The 22,615-nt window shown below is 51.9% G+C and overlaps 1 protein-coding gene across 1 annotated transcript in view; it reads right to left on the reverse strand.

Annotated features, from left to right (window-relative positions):
* Positions 1-22,615, reverse strand: part of CCDC157 (coiled-coil domain containing 157) — an 89,935-nt gene that overhangs the window by 29,787 nt on the left and 37,533 nt on the right. The window contains exons 3-6 of the mRNA XM_075341516.1: positions 22,443-22,605; positions 21,519-22,149; positions 21,352-21,429; positions 15,827-16,014 (exon numbers count right to left, since the gene is read on the reverse strand). Coding sequence (XP_075197631.1) covers positions 15,827-16,014; positions 21,352-21,429; positions 21,519-22,149; positions 22,443-22,605 — 1,060 coding nt within the window. The remainder of the gene's footprint in view (positions 1-15,826; positions 16,015-21,351; positions 21,430-21,518; positions 22,150-22,442; positions 22,606-22,615) is intronic.

A 22,615-nucleotide genomic window follows, 5' to 3' on the forward strand; every position in this document is an offset into this window, starting at 1 on the left:
TTTTTTTATTATTAATTAAGTTATAATAAAGTATTGATATATTTCAACTCTTTGGTGTCTGGTGTACATGAATTGGTGGATAGGTATTTTATTACTTTTGGATGTATAACCTTACCAGATACATTGTTGTTAGTGTATAGGTGTGCACTACTGTGCACTGTATCGGTTATACCCTGAGTATTTCTTATAGGGTACATTGGGACCCAGTGGACAGTCCACGCATGGTTAAAGGAGACTAAATGGTTGCATCTGCAGTAGAAATTCAAGGCATTTATAATGCAGAATTGGAAGGCATAGCCAGAATGGTCATTTAGATTGTTTTCACATGTACTGTATATATTTACCTATATTCAGAGTGGAATACACATCACAAATCTCTGATGAGTCTATCACGTATGATCTCGGCCTTATACCGCCCCTAAAACAACTATGTCTGCATTTCTGTCCATAAAGTTCACTACTGCCAAAGTTCCCTGAAGTTCATGCTCTTCTAAAAGGGCAAACATTCAGTAGAACAAAGTTTTTCCAACAGTGTCATGTATATAAAAGATAATGTGGTAATCGGGGTCAACGGTGTTCATTTTACAGATTCGCCATAGAAATAGAAGGATTTTTGTGTACTCACCGTAAAATCTCTTTCTCTGAGTCTTCATTGGGGGACACAGGACCATGGGTTATGCTGCTGTCACTAGAAGGCGGACACTAAGTAAACAGAAAAAGTTAGCTCCTCCCCAGCAGTATAACCCCTGAGCCGGAGGCGGGCTCAATCAGTTTAGTGCACAAGCAGTAGGAGGAGAACCAAACAATCCTGGATAAAACAAGGTAAAAACTATGACCATTAGTCGTGTGACCAGTGGCATGGGAATATGGCCACTGGGGTAACCGGCAGGTAATATATAACAAAAAACACAAGCAGGGTGGGTGCTGTGTCCCCCAATGAAGACTCAGAGAAGAAGGGAATTTTGTTTACTTACCGTAAATTCCTTTTCTTCTAGCTCCTATTGGGAGACCCAGACAATTGGGTGTATAGCTTCTGCCTCCGGAGGCCACACAAAGTATTACACTTTAAAAAGTGTAACCCCTCCCCTCTGCCTATACACCCTCCCGTGCATCACGGGCTCCTCAGTTTTGGTGCAAAAGCAGGAAGGAGGAAACTTATAAATTGGTCTAAGGTAAATTCAATCCGAAGGATGTTCGGAGAACTGAAACCATGAACCAAAAGAACAATTCAACATGAACAACATGTGTACACAAAAGAACAACAGCCCGAAGGGAACAGGGGTGGGTGCTGGGTCTCCCAATAGGAGCTAGAAGAAAAGGAATTTACGGTAAGTAAACAAAATTCCCTTCTTCTTTGTCGCTCCATTGGGAGACCCAGACAATTGGGACGTCCAAAAGCAGTCCCTGGGTGGGTAAAAGAATACCTCGATAAAAAGAGCCGAAAAACGGCCCCCTCTTACAGGTGGGCGACCGCCGCCTGAAGGACTCGCCTACCTAGGCTGGCATCTGCCGAAGCATAGGCATGCACCTGATAGTGTTTCGTGAAAGTGTGCAGACTCGACCAGGTAGCCGCCTGACACACCTGCTGAGCCGTAGCCTGGTGCCGCAATGCCCAGGATGCACCCACGGCTCTGGTAGAATGGGCCTTCAGCCCTGAAGGAATCGGAAGCCCAGAAGAACGGTAGGCTTCAAGAATCGGTTCCTTGATCCACCGAGCCAAGGTTGACTTGGAAGCCTGTGACCCCTTACGCTGGCCAGCGACAAGGACAAAGAGCGCATCCGAACGGCGCAGGGGCGCCGTGCGAGAAATGTAGAACCGGAGTGCTCTCACGAGATCTAACAAGTGCAAATCCTTTTCACATTGGTGAACTGGATGAGGGCAAAAGGAAGGTAAGGAGATATCCTGATTGAGATGAAAAGGGGATACCACCTTAGGGAGAAATTCCGGGACCGGACGCAGAACCACCTTATCCTGGTGAAACACCAGGAAGGGGGCTTTGCATGACAGCGCTGCTAGCTCAGACACTCTCCGAAGTGATGTGACTGCCACTAGGAAGGCCACCTTCTGCGAAAGGCGTGATAGAGAGACATCCCGCATCGGCTCGAAAGGTGGTTTCTGAAGAGCCGTTAGCACCCTGTTAAGATCCCAGGGTTCCAGCGGACGCTTGTAAGGTGGGACTATATGGCAAACTCCCTGCAGGAACGTGCGGACCTGCGGAAGCCTGGCTAGACGCTTTTGAAAAAACACGGAAAGCGCCGATACTTGTCCCTTGAGAGAGCCGAGAGACAAACCCTTATCCATTCCGGATTGAAGGAAGAAAGAAAAGTGGGTAAGGCAAACGGCCAGGGGGTAAAACCCCGATCAGAGCACCAGGATAAGAAGATCCTCCAAGCCCTGTGATAGATCTTGGCGGACGTTGGTTTCCTGGCTTGTCTCATAGTGGCAATGACATCTTGAGATAACCCTGAGGACGCTAGGAGCCAGGACTCAATGGCCACACAGTCAGGTTGAGGGCCGCAGAATTCAGATGGAAAAATGGCCCTTGAGACAGCAAGTCTGGTCGGTCTGGGAGTGTCCACGGTTGACCCACCGTGAGGTGCCACAGATCCGGGTACCACGACCTCCTCGGCCAGTCTGGAGCGACGAGGATGGCGTGGCGGCAGTCGGACCTGATCTTGCGCAACACTCTGGGCAGCAGTGCCAGAGGAGGAAATACATAAGGCAGTCGAAACTGCGACCAATCCTGAACTAATGCGTCCGCCGTCAGAGCTCTGTGATCTTGAGACCGTGCCATGAATGCCGGGACTTTGTTGTTGTGCCGAGACGCCATAAGGTCGACGTCCGGCGTTCCCCAGCGGCAACAGATCTCTTGAAACACGTCCGGGTGAAGAGACCATTCCCCTGCGTCCATGCCCTGGCGACTGAGAAAGTCTGCTTCCCAGTTTTCTACGCCCGGGATGCGAACTGCGGAGATGGTGGAGGTTGTGGCTTCCGCCCACAGCAGAATCCGCCGAACTTCTTGGAAGGCCTGACGACTGCGTGTGCCGCCCTGGTGGTTGATGTACGCGACCGCCGTGGCGTTGTCCGACTGTATGCGGATCTGTCTGCCCTCCAGCCACCGATGGAACGCCTTTAGGGCTAGATACACTGCCCTTATCTCCAGAACATTGATCTGAAGGGAGGACTCTGTCGGAGTCCAGGTTCCCTGAGCCCTGTGGTGGAGGAAGACCGCTCCCCACCCTGACAGACTCGCGTCCGTCGTGACCACAGCCCAGGATGGGGGCAGGAATGATTTTCCCTTCGACAAGGAAGTGGGAAGAAGCCACCACTGAAGAGAGGTCTTGGCTGCCAGTGAAAGAGAGACGTTCCTGTCTAGGGATGTCGACCTCCTGTCCCATTTGCGGAGAATGTCCCATTGAAGTGGACGCAGATGAAACTGCGCAAAGGGATGATCCACCCGAACCTCTGGAGAGTCTCCAGAGCAATGGTCAGGCTGTGTTGACATGCCACTCGGGAGGGTGCCTTGACTAGGAGATCGTCTAAGTAAGGGATCACCGAGTGGCCCTGATAGTGTAGGACCGCCACCACGTATGCCATGATCTTGGTGAAGACCCGTGGGGCTGTCGCCAGGCCGAAAGGCAGTGCCACAAACTGAAGGTGTTCGTCCCCGATGGCGAAACGCAGGAAGCGTTGATGCTCTGGTGCAATCGGCACATGGAGATAAGCATCCTTGATGTCGATTGAGGCTAGGAAGTCTCCTTGGGACATCGAGGCGATGACAGAACGGAGAGATTCCATCCGGAACCGTCTGGTTCTCACGTGTCTGTTGAGCAGTTTGAGGTCCAGAATGGGGCGGAATGATCCGTCCTTTTTTGGCACCACGAACAAGTTGGAGTAAAAACCGCGACCACGTTCTTGAATGGGAACGGGAATCACAACTCCTTCTGCCTTCAGAGTGTTCACCGCCTGAAAAAGTGCATCGGCTCGCTCGGGGGCCGGAGATGTTCTGAAGAAACGAGTCGGAGGACGAGAGCTGAGCTCTATCCTGTAACCGTGCGACAGAATGTCTCTCACCCATCGGTCTTGGACATGTGGCCACCAGGCGTCGCAAAAGCGGGAGAGCCTGCCACCGACCGAGGATGCGGTTTGGGGAGGCCGCCTTGGAGGCGGTTCCTCCGGCGGTCTTTGGAGGACGTGACTTAGACCGCCATGCAGAAGAGTTCCTCTGGCCTTTCTCTGACCTGTTGGACGTGGAGGATTGGGACCTGGCTGAGGGCCGAAAGGACCGAAACCTCGATTGAATTTTTCGTTGCTGAGGTTTGTTTGGTTTGGACTGGGGTAAGGACGAGTCCTTACCCTTGGATTGTTTAATAATTTCATCCAATTGCTCGCCAAACAAACGGTCGCGAGAAAATGGCAAACCGGTTAAGAACTTCTTGGAAGCAGAGTCTGCCTTCCATTCGCGTAGCCACAAGGCCCTGCAGACTGCCACCGAATTGGCGGACGCTACCGCTGTACGGCTCGCTGAGTCCAGGACGGCGTTCATAGCGTAGGACGAAAAGGCCGACGCCTGAGAAGTCAAAGACACAACTTGCGGAGCAGAGGTACGTGTGATTGCATTAATCTCAGACAGACAAGCTGAGATAGCTTGGAGTGCCCACACGGCTGCAAAGGCCGGAGCAAACGACGCGCCTATGGCTTCATAGATGGATTTCATCAGGAGCTCTATTTGCCTGTCAGTGGCATCCTTGAGCGATGAACCATATGCCACTGATACTACGGATCTAGCCGCCAGTCTAGAGACTGGAGGATCCACCTTGGGACACTGAGCCCAACCCTTAACTACGTCAGGGGGGAAGGGGTAACGTGTGTCATTAAAGCGCTTGTCCGGAAATGCTCTGTGCTTCTGGACAGCATCTCTGAAGTTAGAGTGATCGAAAAACGCACTCCGTGTACGTTTGGGAAACCTAAACTGGTGTTTCTCCTGCTGTGAAGCCGACTCCTCTATAGGTGGAGTTGGGGGAGAAAGATCTAGCACCTGGTTGATGGACGCTATAAGGTCATTTACTATGGCGTCCCCTTCAGGTGTATCAAGATTGAGAGCAACGTCAGGATCAGAGCCCTGAGCTGCGACCTCCGCCTCATCCTCCAGAGAGTCCTCATGCTGCGACCCCGAACAGCGTGATGAAGCCGGGGAAGGTTCCCAGCGAGCCCGCTTAGCCGGTCTGGGACTGCGGTCCGTGTCGGAGTCCTCCCCGTGGGACCTAGGTGTCACCCCAGGAGCACTCTGCTGCACCGACCGAGAGGGGCCTGGGGGCGATGAACTCACAGTGCCCGGGGCCTGTGTGACCGATCTGGACTGCAAGGCTTCTAGTATCTTAGCAGACCATCTGTCCATAGACTGAGCCATGGATTGTGAAAGCGACTCAGAGAGTTTCTCAGCCAAAACTGCAAACTCTGTCCCTGCCACCTGGACAGTGGAAGCCGGCGGTTCTACCTGAGCCGAGGGTCCCACCAGTGCCCGAGGCTCCGGCTGAGTGAGTGCCACAGGGGCCGAGCATTGCACACAGTGAGGGTAGGTGGAACCTGCAGGTAACATAGCCGCACAAGAGGTACAGGTTGCAAAATAAGCCTGTGCCTTGGCACCCTTGCTCTTTGCGGACGACATGCTGTAGTCTCCTCTGAGAGTGATCACTGAGGGTATATAGCCAAAAGCAAAACAATGCGGCCGAACAGAGAAAATGTATACAAATATATATATATATATATATATACACAAATATATATATATATATATATATATATATATATATATATAATATATATATATATATATATACACACTTCGGCACCCAAGGGGGGCCAGCACCGGGTAACCGGTGTGGCTTACCGACCGCCCAAAGCGGTTGTGTGTCCACCAGATTCCCTGCCTGGGCCTCCCAGAGCTGTAGAGCTCGTTCTGAAATCCTCCACCGGCAGAAGTGATTGTAAATATGCCTGCCAGAGTTCTCAGGGGAGGAGGGAGCCGTGGGCGTGACTAATAAAGTGCGGGAATCTGGTGCCCCACAGTGCTCAGTGAGGGGGGAGGAGAACACCTAAGTATGCTCCAGCCCTCACTGCCGACGTCCAGTCGACCGTCCCGCCCTTACCCCTGACTGGCAGGCCCGGGGGCGGGAGTTATGGTACTAGGCCGCAGAAGCCGGGGACTAAATTTAATAACGCGGCCGGCAAACAGGCGCGGTCGGCGCGGTAGTCCCGGTCGTCACAAAAAAACAGCAGCCGCTGCAGCGTCTGTAACACAGGCGCTCCATGCACCGTCCCCAAGGGGACACAGAGTACCTTATAGATGCAGGGCCTGTCCCTGATGATACTCAGTCTCCTGTCCGTCAGATTCCCCCAGGGGCTGCGGAGGGAGCCCGGTCCCAGTGAATGGTGACCGGTTAGGATCCCACTTCTCCCAGAGCCTCTAAGGGATGGGGAAGGAAAAACGGCATGTGGCTCCAGCCTTTGTACCCGCAATGGGTACCTCAACCTTAACAGCACCGCTTAGTGGGGTGAGAAGGGAGCATGCCGGGGGACCTGTTAGGGCCCTCTTTTCTTCCATCCGATACAATCAGCAGCTGCTGCTGACTAAAATGGGAGCTTGAGTGAATGTGTGCATCCTTCAACACAAAGCATAAAACTGAGGAGCCCGTGATGCACGGGAGGGTGTATAGGCAGAGGGGAGGGGTTACACTTTTTAAAGTGTAATACTTTGTGTTGCCTCCGGAGGCAGAAGCTATACACCCAATTGTCTGGGTCTCCCAATGGAGCGACAAAGAAAGAGATTTTACGGTGAGTACACAAAAATCCTTCTTTCTCTATCGTTTCATTGGGGGACACAGGACCATGGGACGTCCAAAATCAGTCCCTGGGTGGGAAGAGAACCATCACCAGAGATAGGAAGGAGCCGCTTCCCCCTGTCGGGCTTGACCCAGACCTACAAACACCTACCTTGATACAGGTGTGCGACTGCCGCCCGCAAACCTTACGCCAAGACTGGGCTCTGCCGAAGCTTGGGTGTGACCCTGGTAAAAACTAGTAAAGGTATGCCGACTAGATCAGGTGGCGGCCCAGGGGACCTGGTCGGTCGACGTCTGAAGTCCAATCGTCCAAGGGGTACCCCTTGCTCGGTAGACCGCGGCGGAAGTCCGTCCTTCGTGCGATAGCCTAACCATATGGAGGAATGGATCCATGTGAAATTCTGGCCCTTGGCGCCGGCATGCGCCTCTTGGAAACGGGTGGAAGGATGGACTGACTGTCGGTGAAACCGAAAAGTGGTGAAATGCAGACCTAAAAGACTGAGGGCTCGTACCAGCTCTGGAACGAACTAGGCCCCCATTTTGGCTGAGAGAGGAGACTAGAACCGAACACCGAAACCTAAACTCCTCTTCTGGAAGGAACAGCAAGCTGCCTTGGACAGAACGAAGGGTTCTGGCCGGAGCCCCCCCTTGTCCTGCTAGAGGAGCCGGAAAAGGGGTGAAAAAAACGACAAGAGGGCTGTCCGCCCTGATGCCGTCTGTAACCAAAAGATGGCCACGAGGAGTCCACCTATCAAAACAGGTGGGAGCAGGGAAAAAGAGTACCTTGAAGCGAAACCATCACTGGATTAAGGTCCCACGTTTCTAGTGACCGAAGATACCGCCGAGCCAGATGGACGCTTCTCTGAGTGAAGGCCGTGATCGAAGGACGGGAAGTGAGAGGACTTTGAAAACCCGAACAAATCGAGCAGCCACCTGGTCGATACAGGGACGCGCGAGAGGGCCGCATCCAGATCTGACTGGAAGAATGCCAGCAAGAAGGAGGGGAGGGAGAGAGAGGAGAAGGGAAGATGTGCTCCTCATACCACCGGGGGAGCTCTGTACGAGTGGAAATAAATCCTCGAGGAAACTGGACTCCCGGCCCTCATCATTGTCTGCAATCTTCTTGACAACAGACCTGACCGAGCCAGAACCCGGGATCCACTGGTGAGCCCATTGGACTTGGGACTTCTGAGTCCTGGTAGAAGAGAGGGGCCCCGACACGGATGAACTGGGCGGTCTGGAAGGAGTCACGGGGCATCTGCGAGGAGTTGAGTAAGTTATGTGAACTATGCTCGCCTGGGCCACTCCAGAGCCTTCTTCTGCCTTGGTCCATCTTGAGAACCCTCGAGATCATGGGAAACCGCGGGAAGATGCACGAGAGCCTGAACAGGCTTCACGACCGGTCGAGGGCATCGTCACCTAGTCCAGAGCAGGTGGCACCCACGATGCACCATTGACCTGAAAGTTGGATCGCAAGACCAATAGGACCACGACTGGAGATCTTCCTTCGCCGGAGAACTGGCTGGTGACTTCCCTGTTGAGGAGCCATTTGCCTAAGCGAGGTCCTTCTTGCCGAGAAAATCGGCCATCCAAACGTCCACGCTAGGTATGTGGTGCCGAGATTAGCGAGTGAAGAGACCTGTCCCAGAGCAAGATCTTCTAGGCTTTTTCCCCTTGCCATGACACTCCCTGCGTCTCCCTGGAGGATGATGCACGTCACCGCTGTGGCATGGTCCGACTGGAACCTGAATGGGCCACCCCGACCCAGAGAAGAAATTGTAAACCGGGCTAACCGGAGGGGAGTAGGATACCCTAGCACGGGAGACTGGTGACGGTTGATAACATGCTCCAGGGGAGGAAAGGGGAGCTTCAAGGGACGGTTGTGAAAACTGGTCCGCAAGGAGGGGATTGGCGGGTCCCCCACGAAGACGGAACCTTCCTGACTCCGTTCTTCAGTGTGGTCCGCTGGAGAGTCAAGGATGAATCTGGTAAGTGCACCGCCGCTATTCCCGCCACAGACTGCCGAGGGCTCGCATAGCAAAAACCGATGGAAAAACGGGCGCAGATGGCAAAGGGTACGCGGGACTCTGTGCCAGGAAGAAAACTACTCCTGCGTGAGGAGTAGCTACCCGTGGACGGGCTCGAATACCGTGCCTAAGAGATGATCTACCGGGTCGGGATCTGAGAGGACTCCCTCCGGTAGCTCAGCTACCCTAGTAGCGAAAAGTGATGATGACGGTCTAAACCTCAAAGCGCGGGCCCTTGAAGGGAGAACTCTGGTCCTCTAGGTCGTTTCTGGGCGGAGTGAACCTAGCAGCCCTGTAGAGTAGTATGCGCAGGGACAGTGATCCCTGCAAGCGCTCTTAAAAAACTGGAACGGTCCCCTGTCACGCGAGGCGGAGGGACTGTTGGAGGGATAGAGGCGCCCTGACGGGTGCGGCGTGAACGGACTGGGACCTAGCGGTGGGGGGGACGATCCTAATGCGTCTGGCCGATGCCGGGAAGAGATGTACTCTTCCCTTACGTAGCCTAGGGGAGAGATGTACTCTACCATGACGTAGCCTAGGAGAGCAACTGGCCCCGCCCATCTCCGAAGGGGCGTTCACGTACAGTCGGAAGGGAAGTCAGCGACTCCTTAGATGTCGATTCCAGTTCCTAATCCCGAGTCAGAGGTCTCGACGGGTGTACACACTGATGCTAGAGGCTCAGGCCGAGCCGCAGTCAGACACCAGGTCTGTGAAGAGAGGGTACTCATGGAAGATGATAACCAGTCCAGGGTCGGCATAGGTGGAACGTGGTCCGCCGCGTAGGGTGTCCGCGGAGTCCCTGCGGAGCGTCACGTTAGGGACGAGAAGCCAGAAGGAACCCAGGCGGGTCGATTACAGGGTAGCGTGCCCCTTCCTTTCGGAGCCCCCTTCGAGAAGGGGTAATGACAAATAAAGGGACTTACCACTGGTAAACGTCGTGTCCGGGAAATAACCATGTTCGCGCAGTCAGCACGGCGAACTCTGGATGTCCCCTGTAAACCGCAGGGGCCCGCCACATTCGTCTCTTCAAGATGGCATGCCCCCTCTCTCCGGAGCCCTTTGGGGGAATGATAATGGCGATAACACGACTTACCGCTGGTAAACGCAGTGTCTGGGTGTTGTTCGTGATCAAACAGCGACTCCAGTGTAGCATGCCCATTCTGTCCAAAACCCCTTTGGAGAAAGGAATAATGATACTGACAAGACTTACCGCTGGTAAACGTCGTGTCTGGTTGTTGTCAGTGATCACGCGGTAACTCGGCGAACTCTGGATGTCCACTGATTACATCAAGGGTCCGCTCCAAATGTCTTAAAGGAGACCTGCGTGCACAGAGAGAAGAGGGCTGTCCGTAGCCTTACGGCTTGACTCACCATTTCTAGCAGGCTATTTGTCATGCACCAAAAACATCCAGGTCCTGCTCGGAGTTCACCAGAGGTGGAACGCCTGGGCCATCACCCGAGAGGTCGAAAGGCTACCGAAGGAAAGGCAGTCTGGACCTGGGGATTAAGGTGAAACCTGGGGGGCCGCAGAAGATGAGACCTGGCGGGTCCGCTTCCGGCAGAGGAAAAGGCCCCTGGTATGGGACTCACCTCCCCGAGGGGATTGCGCCAGTCCTGTGGATGATCTGACAGAGCGTCGGCCAGGGACGCAGCGCATGCGCACCAACCCGAGGAACGCCAGCGAGGGGATTTATGGCCAGAGCCAGGCGCTAACTATTCGGCAGGGGCGGGGAGCAGGGGCGTGCAGTGCCAGTGGCTGCGGTGGTTGTAAAAAACAATTGAGGGAAACGTAGACCTGAGCTTACCGGTCCAAAAAAACAATATCTCAAGCTGAGACCTGTAAGAGTTAATAAACTCAATCTACATATATAGTAATAACTCAACCCATGATAAATAAAAAACCCACTATCGTTAAAAGATTGTGGCTATCTTGGGCCCATTTTTCCCTGATAAGGGTTGCTGCAGCCTCAGCAATCCGCAGATCAGGAGTCTGCCCTGATCCCTTTTCTTTTTTTTTTTTTTATTTTATTTAAAATGGACGCTGAGGGGGCTGGAGGCGGACCCAAGAGAGCGGGAAAAACTATCCACCACCCCCCTAGTGATGCCTGGAGCAGAGCGGAGGGCGGAGACAGAGAGGCCGGCGGCCAATAGCGCTGCACGGGAGGCGGGCCTGGGACGCCGAAGACAGGGCCGAAGCCGGGGACTAAATTTTGAAGCTGCCGCCGCGGGCAGAGGCAGCGCCGGCGGACCCACCCACGAAGCAGCGGCGGCGCAGTAGCGATGCGGATCCCCCCGACCTCGGATGTCGGCAGGGAGCTCCGCGGACGTGGCCGGGGTGCCAGGCGGCTAGGCCCAGACCGGGGACTAAATTTGGAAGCTGCCGCCGCGGGCAGAGGCAGCGTCGGCGGACCCACCCACGAAGCGGCGGCGGCGCAGCGGCGATGCGGATCCACCCGACCTCGGATGTCGGCAGGGAGCTCCGCGGACGTGGCCGAGGTGCCAGGCGACTAGGCCCAGACTGGGGCCTAAATTTTAGCAGCCGCCCGAGGTGTCTGCATGTGTCCGGATGGGGACGTGGGGGCGCCCGGTGAGTAGGCCCGGACCGGGGCCTAAATTTTGCATCCGCCCGGGAGAAGGTAGGAGAGGGTGTCCTACCTGATCGGCGGCGTCGCATCTGCCAGTGTGCAGGCGTGGAGCTCTGCACCTGTGTCCGTGTGCTCCGCACGCCGGAGGAATGGCTGCGGGCAGCAGGAGAAGAATGAGGCAGGCAGGGAGGTGGACGCTGGTGGGGGGAGGGAGCCCCTCTGTAGTGTAGCAGCGCTGCGGGCCCCATCATACAATCCAGACGCGCTGCGAGGTCCAGTCCCTGCTGTATGCCCCTTGCACCCTTTGGGGTGATACCGCAGGGTGAATAGGGGGTGCCCAGGAAAGTTCAGCCCCGCGTGCCAACCCGGGAGTGGTACCGTGGAATTGGACGGGGGAGAGGGCCCGACGACTCAAGCCTCTGCGACCCAGGGGAGTGGTACCCACACGGGCTGCGAGAGCTGAGGTAGAGAAACGATACCTGCAGAAAAAGAGAATTACCACAGATGAGAGCGCCGAGAAAAAAATGAAAAAAAAAATGAAAAAATATACGCAAAAAATCAAGTGGCTGAAGGGGGCCCAGTCGGCCCACATCAGCCTCCTACGACACTAAGCAAAAAACTGATTGAGCCCGCCTCCGGCTCAGGGGTTATACTGCTGGGGAGGAGCTAACTTTTTCTGTTTACTTAGTGTCGGCCTCCTAGTGACAGCAGCATAACCCATGGTCCTGTGTCCCCCAATGAAACGATAGAGAAATATTACATCCTCACAGGTGGTGGATGGACAGATGGAAAGCAAATATATTAGAATTAAAGGGGCATTTCCATCTTCTATATGTATTAAATAAAAGATGACTGCATAACTTCCCATCCACTTCTATGAGCTTTCCAAAAAGTAGCCAAACATCTGAAGCTGCAGAGTATGTGGGAGATCCCCACACTACTAATAGGTTAGCTTGGGACCCCCATTTTAGTACTTGGTGGAGTCACAGCAATAGGGACACTCCGTGATCAGACATTATTCACCTATACAGGAGTCAATACATTTCCTTTGTGCTTAAAAAGGGTTTTCCACTTAATTTTTTTTTTAATATTTAGGAATGCTCTGTTAAAAAATAAATAAATAAAATCATGATAAAAACAAAATCAGCCTTACTTGCTCCAGCTCTGCCTCCACTCTTTGTTGACCTTGTTGTAGTGATGACAAGATTGGAGCCGGTGACCACCTCAACCAATCATTGAGCTCAGTGAAGACGAGACCGCTGAGCCCAATGATTGACTTCAGTAGCCACAGCTGTCACTGCTACAGCCAGCTCAATAAACACTTGGGGTAAGTAATGTTGCCTTTGTTTTTTTGTTTTTAAATAAAGTATGTCAGAGGACTAAAAAAACAATGTGGAAAACCCCTTTAGGAAACAATCACCAATTATCTGAAAATGAAGATGCATTTAACAAATAGGGAAAAGGAACATCTATATATATAATTGCCTTATTCTGTCTGTCTGTCTGTCTATCTGTCTGTCTGTCTGTCTGTCATGCTCCGAAATTGTGTCCTTACGGTGACACAAAGCTGATTGGCCGCTGGGCTCGCCATGGCCCCGCCCCCCCACACGGATTGGCCTCTCGCCCCGGCTCTCTGCAGGCCCCGCCCCCCTCACGCAATGCACGCTCGCTGTGGCCCAACTGACACGGGGCTCCGATTCCCAGGTGAGTACACACACACACATCAGATCACACTCACTCTCACACTCACTCTCACACATCACATCCACACATCACAACATGCTGGGATATCGCTTGCTTCTACACCGGCTCCGTCAGGATCCCAGCAGCGCCAGACATAACCTTGCGATGCTGGGATCTTAACGGAGGCCGTGAAAGCTGGTAACCATTATACACATCGGGTAACTAAGGTCCCTTAGTTACCCGATGTGTATCATAGTTACCAGTGTACACCGGCTCACACTCACTCTCACACACACCTCACACACACATCACATCGCATCCACACATCAAGGTCCTGCAGCTGCGGAAAATACATAACATAACAGCACACACACACACACACAAATCAGATCACACTCACTCACACACACACACATCACATCGCATCCAAATACTCACAACATCCTGGGATATCGCTTGCTTCTCGGCGGCGATATTGTGCTGTGAGCTTCCAGGACCTGACGGAGGATCACATGGCCAGAAGCATGTGATATCCCCGGATGTTGTGAGTATCAGCGCGTATGTGCAATATCGTCAGTGTCTGTGTGTGTGAGTGTATGCGATCGGGTGTGTGTGAGTGGATGCGATCGGTTGTGTGGGTGAGTGGATGCGATCGGGTGTGGGTGAGTGTCGGCAGAGGAGCACGGCGTGCTGGAGGAGGCTGGGAGCAGAGAGGCTGATCTTGGGGAAGGCTGGGAGGGGGAGGCTGATGCTGAGGGAGGCTGGAAGGAGAGAGGCTGAGCAAACGTGCTCCATCCGCCATACTGCGCACTCCCCATCGTGCTGCATCCCCCATGCTGCGCACTCCCAAACGTGGTCCATCCGCCATGCTGCGCACTCCCAAACGTGGTCCATCCGCCATGCTGCGCACTCCCAAACGTGGTCCATCCGCCATGCTGCGCACTCCCAAACGTGGTCCATCCGCCATGCTGCGCACTCCCAAACGTGCTCCATCCGCCATACTGCGCACTCCCAAACGTGCTCCATCCGCCATACTGCGCACTCCCCATCGTGCACCATCCGGCATGCTGCGCACTCCCAAGCGGATGGAGCATGATGGGGGGTGCGCAGCATGGCGGATGGAGCACGTTTGGGAGTGCGCAGCATGGCGGATGGAGCACGTTTGGGAGTGCGCAGCATGACGGATGGAGCACGTTTGGGAGTGCGCAGCATGACGGATGGAGCACGTTTGGGAGTGCGCAGCATGCCGGATGGTGCACGATGGGGAGTGCGCAGTATGGCGGATGGAGCACGTTTGGGAGTGCGCAGTATGGCGGATGGAGCACGTTTGGGAGTGCGCAGCATGGCGGATGGAGCACGTTTGGGAGTGCGCAGCATGGCGGATGGACCACGTTTGGGAGTGCGCAGCATGGCGGATGGAGCACGTTTGGGAGTGCGCAGCATGGCGGATGGAGCACGTTTGGGAGTGCGCAGCATGGCGGATGGAGCACGTTTGGGAGTGCGCAGCATGGCGGATGGAGCACGTTTGGGAGTACGCAGCATGCCGGATGGTGCACGATGGGGAGTGCGCAGTATGGCGGATGGAGCACGTTTGGGAGTGCGCAGCATGGCGGATGGAGCACGTTTGGGAGTGCGCAGCATGGCGGATGGAGCACGTTTGGGAGTGCGCAGCATGGCGGATGGAGCACGTTTGGGAGTGCGCAGCATGGCGGATGGAGCACGTTTGGGAGTGCGCAGCATGGCGGGTGGAGCACGTTTGGGAGTGCGCAGCATGGCGGGTGGAGCACGTTTGGGAGTGCGCAGCATGGCGGATGGAGCATGATAGGGGGTGCGCAGCATGGCGGATGGAGCACGTTTGGGAGTGCGCAGCATGGCGGATGGAGCACGTTTGGGAGTGTGCAGCATGGCGGATAGAGCACGATGGGGAGTGCGCAGCATGGCGGATGGAGCACGTTTGGGAGTGCGCAGCATGGGGGATGCAGCACGATGGGGAGTGCGCAGTATGGCGGATGGAGCACGTTTGGGAGTGCGCAGCATGGCGGATGGACCACGTTTGGGAGTGCGCAGCATGGCGGATGGAGCACGTTTGGGAGTGCGCAGCATGGGGGATGCAGCACGATGGGGGGTGCGCAGCATGGGGGATGGAGCACGATGGGAGGTGCACACCTCCCCCCAACACACACACACACGCGCACTGCACAACACACACACACACTAGGAATCACAAACAACGCCCTACACAGACACCCACACACACAGACAACGCTGCACACACAACACACACGCACATACTGCACAACACACACATTGCTCAAAACATACCTCCCCCAAAACACACCACACACACACAAACCGCACAACACACACACACACACACAACGCTACAGACACACAGCGCTCCACAAACAACGCAACACACGCAACACACATACAACACCGCTCTCACCCCCCGCGACACTCAGAACATGTACAGCGCCCTACACAAACACTTGGTAACTACACACAACAACATATATATATATATATATATATATATATATATATATATATATATATATATAACAAAAATCATACATGAACTACACAATACATAAATTCTAGAAACCCGATGCGTAGAATCGGGCCACCTTCTAGTAGTATATAATCACATAAGTGTTTCTTGCTACTGTTACCCAAGGCCGGCCTCACCTCTTTGTGGTTTTGAAGGCTCTCTCCGTGAGCTCTCTCTTTAGATACAGCCTCCTCCGATGCCTGAAGTCTCTGTAATGTATTTTCTAGGTGGACTCTCAGGTCACTGGTTTTCTTCTCCAGTATAGACACTTCTTCCTTCTGCACCATGTTCTGCATCTCTGCTAGAAGCTTCTGTCTTGCCAGTTCTAAGACAAGTAGAAATTCCCTCATTATTGCACATGCTTTCATTTATTTATTGCTTAGGCTACTTTCACACATCAGGTTTTTCCCATCAGGCACAATCCGGAAAAAAACGGTTAAAACGGATCCGGTACCGCATCCGTTTTATCCCCATTGATTTGTATTGTCGCCGGATTGTGCCTGATGACCTTGCGTTGCATCCGGCCTTTTCCGGATGCGGCTTAATTAATGAATGCGGTGGCCGCATGGAACGTTTCATGCAACGTTTTTTGTCTCATAAAAAAAAAAAAAACGCACAGCGCCAGGTGCAGCATGGTGCATAATGAAAGTCTATGCACGCCGAATCCGGTGGCATGCATCAAACGCCGGAAGCATGTACCGGATTCGGTTTTTACTTCTGAGCATGCCCAGAAGTGATTCTCTGGCCTAAGAAAATCGGTGCGAGTGGAGTGAGATAAAACATCGCATTCCACTCGGACCAATTCTAGCCTGTGTGTCAGCACACATAAGCGATTATTTTCTCAGCCCTAATTGGACTGAGAAAACAAATCGCAGCATGCTGCAATTGTAATGTGAGACTCTTTTCTCTCGCACCCATTCAAGTGAATGGGGCGAGAGAAAAATCGCACTGCACTCGCGGTACACCGGTGTACCATGCATGCAGAGCGAGACTCGCTATAGCCGGCTACGGAGGAGAGAGGGAGATAAATCCCACCTTCCCCTCCTCCGTGCCAGCCCGCCCCTCCTGAGAGCCTGCCCGCTCCCCGCAGCTGTGGTCCGCTCGCACGGTCGGACCTCAGGCGCAGGGACACTAACTAGCATGACACTCGGCTCCTGCTGTGCTGCCAGCACAAGCCGAGTGTCATGCGAGCATCGCAGTAGTGCCCTGTGTGGCCCCAGCCTCTCTCTCACACTCACTGACTGACTCATTCACTCTCACCCACTCACCGATCACGGGCGCGGTGCTGCACGGCCGTCACACTGCTCTGGCGACTTCTCCTGATTTGAAAATGCCAGCCGCCCATTATTCAATCTCGTATTCACTGCTTTCCCCACCCACCGGCGCCTATGATTGCTTGCAGTCAGACACGCCCCCACGGTGAGTGACAGCTGTCTCCCTGCAACCAATCACAGCCACCAGTGGGCGGGTCTATATCTTGCAGTAAAATAAATAATTTAAAAAAAACGGCGTGCGGTCCCCCCCCAATTTTGATACCAGCCAGGGTAAAGCCACACGGCTGAAGGCTGGTATTCGCAGGATGGGGAGCTCCACGTTATGGGGAGCCCCCCAGCCTAACAATATCAGCCAGCATGCATTAGATGCGACAGTCCCGGGACTCTACCCGACTCATTCCGAATTGCCCTGGTGCGGTGGCAATCAGGGTAATAAGGGGTTAATCATGGGAGGCGTCTATGAGACACCCCCAATGATTAACCTGTAAGTGAAAGTAAATAAACACATACACCCCAAAAAAAACTATTTGGAATAAAGGACAAAAAAACAACCTCTTTCACCATTTTATTAAAATCCCCAAATACCCCTCCTGGTCTGACGTAATCCACAGAGGTCCCACGACGCTTTCAGCTCTGCTACATGAAGCTGACAGGAGCGGCTGTGGAACACCGCCGCTCTCTATCAGCTCCACGCAGCAACTGAGGGAGTTGCGCTGTCAGCGTTGACGTCACTGAGGTAGTGTCGGGGTGTGCGGTGATGATGATGCGTGCGGGAGTGCCGGGGTGTGTGCAGGGATGATGCGTGCGGGAGTGTCGGGGTGCCTGCAGTGATGATGCGTGCAGGAGTGTCGGGGTGTGTGCGGGGATGATGCGTGCGGGAGTGTCGGGGTGTGTGCGAGGATGATGCGTGCGGGGATGATGTGTGCGGTGATGGTGCGTGCGGGAGTGCCGGGGTGTGTGCGGGGATGATACGTGCGGGAGTGTTGGGGTGTGTGCGGGGATGATGCGTGCGGGAGTGTCTGGGTGTGTGCGGGGATGATGCGTGCAGGGATGATGCGTGCGGGAGTGTCGGGGTGCCTGCAGTGATGATGCGTGCAGGAGTGTCGTGGTGTGTGCGGGGATGATGCGTGCGGGAGTGTCGGGGTGTGTGCGAGGATGATGCGTGCGGGGATGATGTGTGCGGTGATGGTGCGTGCGGGAGTGCCGGGGTGTGTGCGGGGATGATACGTGCGGGAGTGTTGGGGTGTGTGCGGGGATGATGCGTGCGGGAGTGTCTGGGTGTGTGCGGGGATGATGCGTGCGGGAGTGTCTGGGTGTGTGCGGGGATGATGCGTGCGGGAGTGTCAGGGTGTGTGCGGGGATGATGCGTGCGGGAGTGTCGGGGTGTGTGCGGTGATGATGCGTGCGGGAGTGTCGGGGTGTGTGCACATGTCCCATAGGAAAACATGGGGAGTGTCTGTATTTGCTGAAACCTGCGGATTTATCTAGAAAATCCAGATAAATCCGCAGCAAAATCCGCAGGTGAGAGCTCCCGTGGGCACATAGCCTAAAGGGTGCTTTACACGCTGCGACATCGCTACCGATATATCGTCGGGGTCACGTCGTTAGTGACGCACATCCGGCGCTGGTAGCGACATCGCAGCGTGTGACACCAAGGAGCAACGATCGCAAAATCGTTCCAGAACGGTGATTGTTGACACGTTGCTCCTTTCCTTAATATCGCTGCTGCCACAGGTACGATGTTGTTTGTCGTTCCTGCGGCATCACACATCGCTGTGTGTAACACCGCAGGAACGACGAACATCTCCTTACCTGCGTCCACCGGCAATGCGGAAGGAAGGAGGTGGTCGGCATGTTATGTCCCGCTCATCTCTGCCCCTCCACTTCTATTGGCCGGCCGTTTAGTGACGCCGCAGTGAAGTCGCTGTGACGCCGAACATACCTCACCCTTGAAGGAGGGATTGTTCGGCGGTCACAGCGACGTCACTGACAAGGTATGTGCGTGTGACGCTGCCGTAGCGATAATGTTCGCTATGGCAGCGAGCACCAAATGTCGCACGAACGACGGGGCGGGTACTATCGCGCTCGACATCGCTAGCAATGCTGCAGTGTGTAAAGCACCCTTAAGGCTATGTTCACACAGGGCATCTTTGGGTGCATTTTTGAAGTCACAAAGATGCACCTAAATGCATGCATTTCCTTCCCCAGCAAAGTCTATGAGGTTTCTATTTTGCTGTCCGCACTGGGCATCTCTTGTTGGCTGCATCTTGGCTGCGTTTTTGAAGATGCAGCATGTCAGTTCTTTTTGCATTTTTCCAGTGTTTTTGAGCCCTTCCAATCAATACATTTGACTTAAAAAAATGCACTGGGCAAAACGCAGTAAAAACGCAGTTAAACCCGTCAAAAACTATTGCTTTTTTATGTGTTTTTGCCGCGGTGCGTTTTCGGTGTGTTTATTCTGACAAAAACGCTACATCTTTGTGGTAAAAAAAAAAAAAAAAATGTGTGTGTGAACATAGTCTAATGCAGCCTGGAGCTGTATATTCTGCAAGAGAGAGTCATTCTGCTTATTACTGGTAAAGCAGAAAGCGCCCCCTACGTGATATAACAAGCACTGCAGCATCACTTCATGTACAATATGTCTGTTTGTTCTTCAGTATTTATTTATTTCACTTGCTTATATAGCACCGTCATATTCCAAAGCACTTCACTGACATCAGCATTGCTGTCCCCATTGGGGCTCACAATCTAAACTCCCTATCAGTATGTCTGTGGCGTGTGGGAGGAAACTCAAGAAAATAAAGAAACCCCACACAAACACATGGGGAGAACATACAAATAAGTGTTGCCCTTGGAGGCATATAAACCCAGGCTACCAGGGCTGCAAAGCTACCATGCTGCCCCCTAGTGCTGGAGCTCTGCAGCTTCTCCAAATGATCAAGCAATGGAGACAGCATTAAGCCTCATGCATGTGGCCTGTCCTTGTGAAAAGTATCAGTGTTCTCTATGGATTGTACTCTTGAATTATGAATGCTGTGATGTTGCATTTTACCATACTTCTATAATGGATATGTGAGTTATTTCCAAACCGTGAGTGAAGCTATAAATCCATTTACCATATTCTCTAATACGTTGCTAACCACTTTGTAGTTTATTGTATTATCCTACGACATTATACCCATTATTAAAAACACTTCAAGCAGAGAATATGCTGAAAAAGAGACTAAAGAAACTGTAAAGTATGTTGTCCAGTTGGTTAAACAAAAATTAAGGTGGAAAGAGAGAGGGAATAAGGGGTGGTTTAAGGAGGGATAAAAAGGAGTTTATAAGAAAAGTCATCTTAATTATTTGCTATAGTATATTGTGAGTATAAGATATAAAGTAAAACGAAATTGCTTGATTATTATATTGTAACAAATGTATATTTTAATGATGACTTTCTACTTGGCATAGCAAAGTTTTGGTTATTCATTACCCCTACTTGCCTAGTGTGGGTGTTTTCAGAGCAATTTTTAATAAAACATGACACATTACATAAAATGAATGCCATTATCAATGCATTAGTTGTAGGTTGTTATAGATAGGATTGCAAATCTATAACATATGGCATAATTATCATGAAGAACAAAGAGCTTGTAATCTAACAGCTCTAAGTGACCTGTATGCAGGTGACCCCCTCCTTTGGAAACAGGTAAAGAGAATTTTTTTCAGGGGTAGCAGATGCGAACCCAAACTTAGCCTGAATGCACAAGAATGGAGAGAAGGATAAATTTATGACAAGCAGAACAGAACAGAGCAGAACATCAGCGTGACGAGAAAACTAGCAGAATAGAATAGAAAACTACATTAGAATTGTTTTGTCTCCCTTACAGAAATTATGAATTCAGACTTCATGAATGGCATCTATATATAATGGATTGAAAAGTAATGTTTTTGGAATTGTGATGAAGTGGAGAACGCAAAGCATTGTTCCACGTCGCTGGAAGATATTGGGGGTTCCGCCAAATGTATAGAAGCCTGATAGATTACAATATCTATGGCATGTCTCCTATCTATGCACAGAGAAAATAATGATAGGAAAGATGACTGGGACCCCCATTGGCGAAGAAAGTTGGAAATCTCATAATTTTCTAAGACGAAGACACATCCTAGAGTTCTCTGAAGACCAGACCTGTTACGAGTCACCAGAGGGGAAGTATGTGGGTGTGACTTGTGTTAATAAAAAGCAAATAAATTATGATCCTTGTCAGTCCTGGAAGGTATGGCTTGCTGTGGCTCTCTCCGTTTTCCTATATATGAGGGGACAGTATGTCCTCTCTCTAATGAGCTTTTTACATCTACAACGGGGACATTATTCACATGTAAAATAGTTTTTATCTCCACCTTACCCAGATCTCGTATGGTACAGTGCTGAAGTATTAACTCTTCTTTCAGAATGGAAACCCTTTCTTCTAAGACTGCCGACCCTAAAATAGAATAAAAATGTATTAATTCCCACAACTAACAAAGATGCCTACATATAGATTGGTATGAAATAAAGGAAGCTAACACTTACCCTTCCTAAGCTCATCCTTGTCCCTCTCCAGCCTGTCCACCACATCCTGGTTCTGCTGGCCTTTCTCGTGTAGCTTCTTCTCGTGCTCACTGACTTGTCGCTGCAGCTCTTCTTTCTGTAGCTTTATTTGGCTCTTGTACTCTGCTATGTTTTGTTGTAGCCGCTGATTTTCTACCTTAGCAGCCTCACACTGATTTCTCAGAGGCTGAATGAGTTGTGTGAGCTCGGACAGATGTTTGCCAATACGAACTAAATCCTTGCCTTCTTCACTGGCCCAGTACCGCATTTCTGAAGGTGACAGGATTCCTTCAGATGGCAAAACTTCTTGAATTTTTATAAGAGAGGATGGCAAGTTCTGACTGGTACAGACACCAACAATGGCATCACTGACCTCTTTTAAACTACTCTGGGCAATGGCACAAGCATCGCACGGCACAAGAGCGGACTCTATTGTCTGAGAGCCAATGGTGCGCGTGGCTTTAGACATAGGAAGATTTGATTCCTGTTGGGTATAGGTAGGACGGTGGAGTTCTGCGCGTGATAAGACCGATTGAGACCTTTGTGAAGAAGAACGTTCTTTCGGATTTCTTGGCTCTTCTGCCATAATTACATTTTCAGATGAAGAATATCTCTGGTGAAAAAAGTAACAGTCGTGGCAGAATTCATATTTATACATAGTTATCAAAATCTTCCTAAAATCAGCAAATTGATTACAAACTAGAAGTTGCACTGCACACTAAAAATATATATTATATACTATCGAATGGGTTGGATTTAAATTGCAGAATACATACATACATACATACATACATATATATATATATACATATATACATATATATATATACACACACACACATACATACACGGTAGATATATATATATATATATAAAAGATCAATGTGTAAAGAACGTTCAACTCACTCCTTTCTGACAAACTGTCCCCAGCTTCAGCATGTTGCTCCAATACTTCCGGACTGTCAGTCCAATTGACATTGAGGGTCCAGGATCTCGGGACGGTATGAAGCTGCCATCACTTCTTACTAATTCTGTGTACACCTCAAAGCTCTGAAGAAGCAGCAGAAGCCTGGACATAG

This window comes from Anomaloglossus baeobatrachus, chromosome 1 (assembly GCF_048569485.1).
Source record: "Anomaloglossus baeobatrachus isolate aAnoBae1 chromosome 1, aAnoBae1.hap1, whole genome shotgun sequence".
NCBI lineage: Eukaryota > Metazoa > Chordata > Amphibia > Anura > Aromobatidae > Anomaloglossus > Anomaloglossus baeobatrachus.